Source organism: Primulina huaijiensis, chromosome 7 (genome assembly GCF_012295235.1).
Source record: "Primulina huaijiensis isolate GDHJ02 chromosome 7, ASM1229523v2, whole genome shotgun sequence".
Classification (NCBI taxonomy): Eukaryota; Viridiplantae; Streptophyta; class Magnoliopsida; order Lamiales; family Gesneriaceae; genus Primulina; species Primulina huaijiensis.
In genome coordinates, this window is record NC_133312.1 from 8,518,097 (window position 1) to 8,528,826 (window position 10,730).

At 38.3% G+C, this 10,730-nt stretch overlaps 1 protein-coding gene across 1 annotated transcript; it reads left to right on the forward strand.

Moving 5' to 3' along the window:
• Nucleotides 1-7,953: 7,953 nt before the first annotated feature.
• LOC140981567 (uncharacterized) lies at nucleotides 7,954-8,382 on the forward strand. Its single transcript, XM_073447997.1, has one exon. The coding sequence runs from the start codon at nucleotides 7,954-7,956 to the stop codon at nucleotides 8,380-8,382; it is 429 nt and encodes a 142-aa protein (XP_073304098.1).
• Nucleotides 8,383-10,730: the final 2,348 nt, after the last annotated feature.

Here is a 10,730-nt window from a genome sequence, read left to right on the forward strand (position 1 = left end):
TGTGCTAATTAGAGAAGTGGTAGATACAATTGGCTCAGGAATGGATCTCCTACACGCCCTAACTGATCCCAAGGGCAAGGCCAAGCTGATCGAAGAGCCAAGGCCGAATAATTCCATTCAGACTCAGATTGACCTAATAATGCAGGAAATCAATGAATATGCTGAGCTAAAGATGGAACACTTTGATGAATGAGTACAGTTTAGAACTATAAACTTTGCCAAGAAACTAAAGAAGAAGTCAGTTCTCAAGCTCTTTATCTCACTGGAGTGTGTAGTGATGAAAGCAGTAAAAACTACTTCAGTTGCCCAAGCCATGGAAAGAATGGCGTACTTTTTCTATTTAATGAGAATCAACAGGCTGGCTGAAGTAACAGCTGAGCTGAAGCCGAACTATGATCCAACTAGACCAATTGAGTATGCCGATAGGGCAGTCTTTCACCAACTGGATTCTGATATGATCACCCTCCAACTCAAGGTTAAGAATTGGGAAATGGGATAGAAGCTGGACATCCCAGTAGAGAAGAGCAGTCCAACACTAGCTGAGGAGTTCAACCAAGCTGCTGTTCCGGACACTTCAACTGGACCAATTCCAACTGATTCAGCTTTGGGACAAATTGCTGAGGAGGTTACAACAACAATTCCTCAATTGTCTGCTGAAGAAGCTCAACCCTCCTCATGCACCACCTTAATCTTTCTACCAATATCTGAACCAGCAGCTCAGCTGACTACATACACAGAAGAAGAGCTATCGCTAGGCAATATGCTATCAGTTGTTGAAGATATTCAATAGGAGTATAAGGAAGAGCAATCTGCTGAAGAAAATATTGTTTAATCAGTAGCTGAGGAAGTAAGTGCTCCAGCTCCTGAAGTTGAGGTACAAACTGAAGAATTTCAGTTGGTAACTGTACCAAATATTGTTGCTGAAGCAACGCCAACCGTCCAGGAACCATCAGTTTTATTAGAACTAATTTCCACTAGCTTGGTTGTTACTGAGACTTTCTTAATTTCAGAAGCTTCTCACAAACTGATCTCTACTAAGAAAACTGCCGAGGCATCAAGTGCTTCAACTGATCATCAGTATCAGCCTCACAGTTTATCTATTCAATAAGAAATAATCAATGAAGTAGCTAAAGATGTAGACCAAGACACTGGCTCCGGAGCATTAGGAGTTGTCAATATCAGTGGGAAAGGAAAAGGGAAAGCCCTAGTTTTAACTAAAGATTTCTTCCTTGAATTGCATATTGCGACTGACATCATGCTTGACAATTTACTGACCAGTTTGCAAGATTTTGGATCTACCGTCTCTCAAGTAAAGTCAACTCAGCTACTGCACTCTTTAATTTTTGATACTCTTAAAGATCACACAATGAAAGACTTAAATAAGCTGTCCAAGGATGTAACTACTCTGTTCTCAATAGTTGAAAAGATGAAAAGAGAAGCAGTAACAACTTCTACACTGATCTCCTCCCAAGAACTACGGAAACGACCTCGAATTTTTTTTTTTTTTACATAAACTAGAAAATACTAAATAAAAAAACTTAACATACCATAAATCATAATAATTTAACATTTGAAATCTCGAGTGCACAAATTCTCTAAATCGTCAACTAACCAAAAATACTACGTCGACCTTTACAAAGATCAACTAACAATAAAGCATAAAACTCCCGACAATCATTAACATAAACCTTTAAATTTTTATCTATCAAGCTAGTGCGGAAAATAAAGGTCCTTCGGGAGTGTACTGCCGCACTCGATCCACTCAAACGTCAGCGCCTCCTCAAATCATCAAATCCTGCATCATACAAACCTAGTGAGTCTAATGACTCAGCACGTTCTAAACATGAGTAGTAAATAATACATATACAATCACATGCATAAAAATCATACTTTTATTTAAAATAATTTTAAGCATAAATAAATCATAAATCGTCAAATCATTTGATCGTAAAGATTTCAATCCTTTATTATTTTGGGTGAAGTTTTATCCTTGAAAGTGACTAGCTTTTATCATTTGGTCGACTGATCAGCCTTCAACTCCTCATGGCCCATGGGGGCGGGCACTAGGCTCTGCCATGGAAATACGATCGTCAGGCTCTCTCTAGGGCCTTCTCCCATAGACGAGATCTTTTTGGGGCCTTCTCCCGTGAATGGGCTCCCTCTGGGCCTTTTCCCTCACGACATCTCCACAAAATTGTAAGTTCATCGTACTTTCTTAAAATGGATCCCTCATATATCATATATCATTTGTCAAAGTCAAATCATATCTTAAAAAAATATTTTTCTTTTTCTTTTAAAACATAAAATATCACAGCTAAAATAGCAATTTAATAGTAAAAATTGCACAACTTTATCATAAATATTAAATTATCATATTTTCATCCAAATCATCAAAAAATATCATTTAACATACATTATGATCCTTCGGGATGCTGACAAGCTTTTACGTATTACCCAAGTATAAAATAACCGTTTTGCACCTAGACGTAAAAATTCTCGAATTTGACTTTTTCTTACTTTTAATGAGATGGGCTTATCCCAAATTATTATTCATGCTTAAATCTAATTTCTCATAATTTTATTCAGCTTATTTCGAGGCTTTTCGATTAATTCCCAAATTAATATTTCGTGAGGCGTTTAATTCCCGAATAAATTCAAACTTTAATATTTTCTTTCCAAATTTTAAGCATAGACTTTTTATTACCTAAACTACCCTTGTGAGCCTGAACCACCCCCGTGGACCCATGGTTCAAAATTTTATTCATTTAAATTCGTTTATCGACCCAATATCTATACCATTAAGCCATATCTCGATTCCACCGAGCCACGGCCGAGCCACCTCAATCTAGACCCTAGCCAACCCATCTAGGTACCTTTCTGACCTACCCTGACCCTTAGAACCAGTCCCTAGCTCGTGCACGAGCCCTGCAACCAGGACACCAAATCTACATGTGAGCTTCCTACCTTCGCTAGGACTCTCCTACTCAAGCCACCACCGAGCCCACCTGCCCCTCACCGACCCTAGAACACGCCCAGACCCAACCAAGCCCAGCCCAAGCCCCTAGACCCATGATGAGAGCCACCAGAAATAGCAGTAGCCGCGCAACCTCCTAGAGCGCGGTTGAGTCTCCTGCTCATGTGGGACTCCTCACCTGAGCCACCACCGAGTCCAAGCCTCACTGACCCTCCCTGGACCATCCTAAGTCACCGTCTAGACCACCAAGCCCAGCCCCATACCAAGCCGTGAGCCCCCTAGCTCGAGACTTACCTGAATGCGCATAGGGAAGAGTCCCAACTCCCTTGGACTCTTCCCTAGCATTTCCCTCGAGTCCTAGCCATGCTAGGACTCTTCCTAAGACCTAACCACATCCCGTACAAGCCCTCCTCAAGACCTGGTCGAGCTGCAACCCGAGCTCTCATCTAGCCGAGACACTTTCCCTCCTAGTTCACAAAGAATGACTTGAAACCCTAGGACTCCTCTCCCTTGCTTTCCCTTCGATTTCCAGCATGTATTTTCCTTTAAATTTTTTCATGTTTTAATTCAAGAATCATCACTAGTTGGCAGCGTGTCCGTTGGATTAATAACGTTTTTCATTTAAGCGTAAAATCATCGTATTTTTTAAAATAATCGTTCTGCCGTTAAAATAATCAAGCACCTATATTTTCATACATAAAAAATTTAAACATGCATAATATGATTTGAATGATGCGTAAAAGAGTTTAGAAAACGTGCTTTTGCGTTTAAAACGTTCGAATACGTGATCGTCGGCGAGGGTGCAAAGGTGAAGGACCAGACGACGAAGAACTCTAGATTTTCTTCCTTCCTAATTCTCGAAAAATTGAAGGTGTGTGATTTCGGCTGAATTATGGTGCTTGGGAAGCCTAGGTATCTTATTTATAATTTTAATTAGCATGATAATGGGCTTTGGCGTTGGGCCTCCAAGTATAAGAGCAATTGGGCCTATTCAATTTGGTTAGATTGGGCCCAATAGCTCTTATTTAATTAAAACATAAATGTTTATAAAATTTAGTTTTCAAAATAATATTTTTGATCTTTTAAAAACTCCTCGTTTGCCCAAAACTGGCTTCCAGGGTAAAATCGAGCTCGACTCGTAAAATAATTCGAACTTTAATATTTTTAGAAAAATAAAATCATTTTTAATCATATTTAGAATCCTTGAAAATATTTAGTGAAAAATATTTATTCTGGTCTTAGTCGTCCCCGGTCTCCTTTCCCCTGCCTATTATCGAATATTCGGGTAAAATCCTTCAATTTCATGAAAACATGCCATATAATCATTTAATCATGCAATCATACATTTAATCATTTAATAAATATCATGCAAGTATTTAAAATCAATTTAATAAAACAATTAAGCAATTCAAGTATTTTGCATGCATGTGGTTTACGTAGGTTTGGTTTTTCGGACGTTACAACTACTCAACAACATTATTGATTTTGTGCATTCCAACTTATCCAAGAAAATTGATATTGTGCGAGATCAAATTGTTGAGGTTTCTGCACAAGTCAGTTCAACATTCCTCTTATTTTCCAAACAGACAGGTGTTGACAAAAAGTGGGAAGAACAGAAGAAGATAGCATAGACTAGTAAGAAGCGTAGTGAACTAGACAGTTAAACCGACAAAGGACCAGCTGGCAAGAAAGTCAAGAAATGATCATGAGTCCAACATGAGTTACACAGTCTGAGGAGCGTTTGAATATTCATTGTAACTTTTTATTTTGAAATGCTTATACAAATTTTGTACTTACCTTTTTCATTCAATGAAAAGTTACATAAATTTGAAGATTTATTTTATCTACATTCAGTTTCATAAAATAATTAAATATGAATAATATCATATAACTCAGTGAAATTGTTCAAATTCTAAGTTTTGTCAAGCACCAAAAAGGGGGAAATTTTTGGAATTTATTAAGTTTCAGAGTTTGAAAAATTGACCAGTTACTGATCAAAGGAGCTGAACTTAACCAATAATTGAACTAATAGCACACAACTGATCTCAGAACTTAAAAGACTTATCGGACTAAAACAAACCAAGAACTGAAGAAAATAAACTTAAGTTCTCATAAGTTTTAATAAGGTCTCTAACTGATAAATCGGAGAATTGACTAACTGAATGTTACCAGACCTGAATAGCAAAATTGAATACAAACTGGTATAGCATAACTGAAGACCAGAATTGGTAGCAGAACATTCAAACTGAAGGATATCAGTTAGAACTGATATTCACCAACTTAACTGATCAGTCGACCATTATGACTCCTGATTAGTTAACCGCATCATCAGCTGTAATTTGAATATCAGCAAACAAACTGACACTCCGTACCAAAGCAGAACAAATGCATCAGAACAATCTGATATATCTTACCTCTGCCAGAAAAATATTGCCTACATGGACTAAAAGACGACTCAACAGATAACATTAGTTAATGCATTCAATATGACCGTTGGGATCGAAGACTATATCTAGCTTATGAGTTCAGTTGTGAAGATCGACGATGAGCAAACAATAACAAGAACAAATCAGTAAATTACGATCAACCTTCGATTTTAAGAAGTCTACAAATCGCAAATCTTAGCTCACACTTTATTGATTTATTCGCAGCATTCAGGCTACTTGTTTGAGCTATTCAGCTATCAACTGATAAGTGAAAACGAAAAGTTAAGATTTTCAGTTTGGCATTGTTTAAGATCAACTAAAGTGGGTTATTACAGTTCATTGTAATCAATCAAAGTCTTTTAGTGAATTTTTATTCTTGAGATAGAAGGGGTGAGTGACGTAGGAGCAATTGAAGTCTCTGAATATCTATAAAATTTTTTGTGTCCATCTTCTTACTCATTCAGTTATCAAGATATTCTGTCCATAATATTCAATCTATCTTTTAGTTTATTTCCGCGCTACTATCAGTTAACTGATCGATATAAACATACAAGATTTTAGGATTAGTTCCTTAAAGAATTGATTCATATCCAATAATATTTCAAAAAGCCGTAGTGTTTATTCAACCCCCCTACAAACACATTATCTATTTTAACAGATCCTAACAGAGCGCTTTGCGTACTACTTAGCCGAGCACGAAATGAAAATCCAAGAAGTTTGGGCTACTAACCAAGAGTTAGTTGATAGGTGTGAGGAGGAGAGAAGATGGACCGCCATGATGCAGGGCAAGTATGATCGCTATCAAAGGAACACTAGTAGGATTTTGGAGAATCACCGTAATGCCATTGTAGTGCTCACCTGTCAAATGACAGCTCCACAACACCAGCTGGAAGAACAAGAGTTACAACAGCAACCAACCAACTGGGAGGAAGAATAAGAAGACCCACAGTATGAGGAAGCAACCAAAAAACACCCAAGATACAAGAACGATTCAAAATAGTGCTAACAACTCAGTTTCTAATATTAGTAATCTAGAGTTCTAATTGTTTATAAAAATTAGTGGTTTATAATATTATTTTAGGATCAGTGTTGTTAAAATATTAATTTTCAGTATTTTATTAGGCTTATTATTTGTTTTGTTAAAACTTCAACTTTGTTATTTTCAAATAAATGATTTACTTATTTACTAGTACTTGGTCTTCATTCCATTTACACCTTCCTCCATGTTGTTTGTTATTACACAAGCCTATTTCTAAATTATTACCACCAACAATCTTAGTTAACTACACTCTTGGCAGGATATCGCAAGCAGACCACACAGCGCCAATCGTAACCCTCAATATACCAACACGTGTGAACCTGAGTAAGAGGGAGACGACCAACAAAATCAACTCCCTAGAGGCCTCAGCCGTGAGGACCTCATGGCCATAGTAACAGAAGTGGCAACAACCTTGAATGGCTTGGAAAACACTTCCGTAGCGAATCCGCCTCGACAACCTCAAGGGACAAATTACCATTCCCTCCTTTAAAGGAGGTCCCTGCCTAGAAACTGTGAAGAAATCGCTAAAGGAAATTGAGACTAATATGTGGCTAATGGAAGTTCCTCGCGACATTAGCGTTGAAGCAGCCACTCTCTTCCTTGTAGGTGAAGCAGCAAACTAGTGGGAAGGATTCTCATCACCGATGGCATAGACATGACTCATAACTTGGCAAAGGTTCCGTGGAACCATTCTAAAACGTTACTTCCAAACTGCATTGAAATGATGGTGGTGGACTACGCGTTAGAGTTCTAGTCCTTGGGAACTTATTCACCTACCATTATGGCTAATGAGACACTGAAAATGCACCGCTTCACAAAAGGCTTGTCAAGCTGAATTCAGTCAGCACTAGCCGTTTATGAGCCAAAAAATTTTGAAGACATGATGGGAGCCGTTATCCGAGCAGAGGCAGATATCAAGAGACGAGAGGAAGAGAATAAGATAAAACAGCCTTTACCAAACTTCAACCAAAACCAAAAGTTCAAGAATCTACTTTCAAGTGGAAAATACCATGAGCAAGCACCACTTCAGTACAATAAAGAAGCCAAAGACTGCCCAAAGTGAAAGAAAAAGAATGATGGTGAATGTCGGTACACTTTGGAGGTGTGTTTTCGGTGTGGATAATTTGGGCACCGCATTAACTAATGCCCAAACCTAGAAGGAAAGGAAAGTACCCCAGCATCTACTAGAATAAGGAGGACAAGGTTGGCACCAACACCCGAGTGTTTGCTATGATAGAGGAGGAGACCGGCTTTCAACCGACTTGGTGGTAGGTACCATTCTTATTAGCCACTTACTGGCCTATGTACTATTTGATTATGATGCTACTCATTCCTTCATATCAATGAGATTTGCTAAAAATTTAAGAACGAAAAGTGAGTGATTAACTGAACCATACAAATTTGCAACCCCAGAAAGAAACACCTTGGTATCCTACACTCTTTATCGACAATGTCGACAATGTGATATTGATCTGAAAGGATGCAAACTCAGTGCAAACATGATACATCTCAACATGTCGGGCTTTGACCTTATATTGGGGATGGATTGGCTAACAAGGAACAACACCATTGTGGACTGTAATGGTAAGAGGGTGACACTTAAGCTTCAAGATAGTGCGGAAGTTCTGTATCAAGGAGACATACGTGAAAAAAAATATAAGGAGAAAGTCTTTCTATCCACCTATCGGACATGGAAGATGATGGAGGAGAAAGAAGCTTTTCTGTCCTTCATCAATGAAGTTAAAGAAAATGAAGAGGTGAAACTCGACGACATCCCTGTAGTACAAGAATTCCCTGATGTTTTTACTGAAGATTTTCTAGTTTTAATTCCAGATCTGGAAATTGAATTTGAGATAAACCTCATTTCCAAAGTGGCCCCAATATCCAAGGAACCTTACCACATGGCCCCAATAGAAATGAAGGAGCTCAAGGAACAAATTTAGGAATTTCTTGACAAGAAGCAGATCCGACCCAGTTTATCACCGCGTGAGGCTCCCATCTTGTTTGTGAAAAAGAAAAATATGGAATCATGAGGTTGTGCATTGTGCATTTACTACCGAGGATTGAATAGAATTTATATTAAGAACAAGTACCACTGCCCAGAATAGATTACTTGTTCGACTAATTTAAGGAAGCTAAAGTATTCTCAAAACTATATTTGAGGTCAGGATACCACTAGCTTAAAATAAAGCCAGAAGATATTACAAAAACAACATTTTGGATTAGATATCGGCATTACAAATTCTTGGTGATGCCATTACGGTTGAGAAATGCCCCCAACAACTTTCATGGACCTTATAAACTGGGTGTTCAGACCTTTTCTAGATAAATTCGTTGTCCTGTTTATTGATGCATCCTAGTTTACTCTCTTACTGAGCAAGAACACAAAACACACCTTCGGATTATAGTCCAAATTTTGAGGGAGAAGGAAATCTATGCAAAATTTAAGATGTATGAATTTTGGCTGAAGAGTGTTTCTTTCTTGGGTTACATCATTTCTGAAGGCGGCATGCGTGACTGTAGATTCAAAGAAAAAAGAGGCAATTTTGGAATGGACAATGCCAACGACCGTGATCGAAATTCGGTGCTTCTTGGGTTTGGCAGGTTATTATCAAAAATTTGTTGGGGGATTTTCTTCAATAATTGTATTTCTTACTAAACTCACACAGAAGAATTCCGAATTTGAATGGAATGTAGAGTTGAAGAGAGCTTTGAGGAACTGAAACAAAATCTAGAGTTAGCCCCACTATTGGTACAATATACAACGATGCGTCCAAGTAAGGACTTAGGTGTGTGCTCATGCAGAATGGAAGGGTGATCACGTACACATCAAGGCAACTAAAGACATACGAGCAGAATTACCCTACTCATAATCTGGATATGGAAGCAGTGGTCTTCATACTTAAATTTAGAGACACTATCATTATGGATCAAAGTGCAAAGTTTTCCCAGACCATCAAAGACTAAAGTATTTGTTCTCACAGAAAGCTAAACATGAGACAAAGTAGGTGGATGGAGCTTCTAAAAGATTATGACCTGATAATCAACTATCACTCGGGGAAGGTAAACAAAGTAGCAGACACTTCGAGTAGAAAGAATGCAGGCAAAGTGATTCTAGCATCACTAACAGCCCATCCCTATTTGAAGGAAACCATCAAGGTGAGTCAAGACAACGACCCCAATTTGACCAAGTTTAAAAAGCAAGTGAAGGACGCAAAGATCCCTGAATTCTACATTGATGACAATGGAATATTAAGGATTAAAGGAATGATATGCATACCTGAGATAGAGGGCCTTCAATGAGAGGTGATGTCAGAGGCACACAAACCAAAAATTTTAGTACATCATGGAAGCACTAACATGTAAAAAGACATGAATTTTTTTTTGGTGGAAGGTATGAAGAAATATGTGGCAGAATTTGTCGCACGATGTTTGGTGTGCCAACGGCACAGGTCAAAGGGGAACATTAGCGACCAGGAGGACTCTTACAACCCCTGACAATTCCAGAATGGAAGTGTGAACATATATCCCTGCACTTCAAGTTTGGATTACCAAAGGCTAATCATGGACATGATACAATATGGGTGGTAGTGGATAGTTGACTAAATATTTTCACTTCTTACCCGTACGCATGAACTACAATCTTGACAAGCTAGTAACCTTTTACACGACAACAAAGTAAAACTATATGGCATCCCAGTCAGCATCTTATCTCACAGAGATCCGAGGTTTGTCGATCGTTTTTGGAAAAGCTTCCAACAAGCGATGGGCACAAAATTGACACTTAGCATTGCCTACCATCTTCAGACGGACAGACAGACTGAAAGAACCATTTAAACATTGGAAGATTTGATGAGTTCTTGCATAGTAGATTTCAGTGTTAACTAGAGCAGGAGCCTACCCCTCATTGAATTCTCCTACAATAGTAGCTACCACAATAGCATCAGCATGGCACCGTACAAGGCTCTGTATTACCGAAAGTGTCGGTCACCCTTATATTGGGATGAAGTTGAAGAAAAAGCAGTCACAGGACCAGAATTGATCCAAATCACTGTATATAAAGTTTTCCCATCAAGGAATGCCTTAAAGCTACCCAAGATCAACAAAAAAGTTATGTTGACATGAAGAGACGACACATATATTTTCAAGTTGGTGAAAAAACATACTTAAAGGTTTCACCAATGAGAAGAGTCTCAAGATTCGACAAAATCGGTAAGCTGAGTTCAAGATACGTAGGTCTCTTTGAAATTCTAGAAAAGTCGGTACACTTGCATACTGATTGAATTTACCC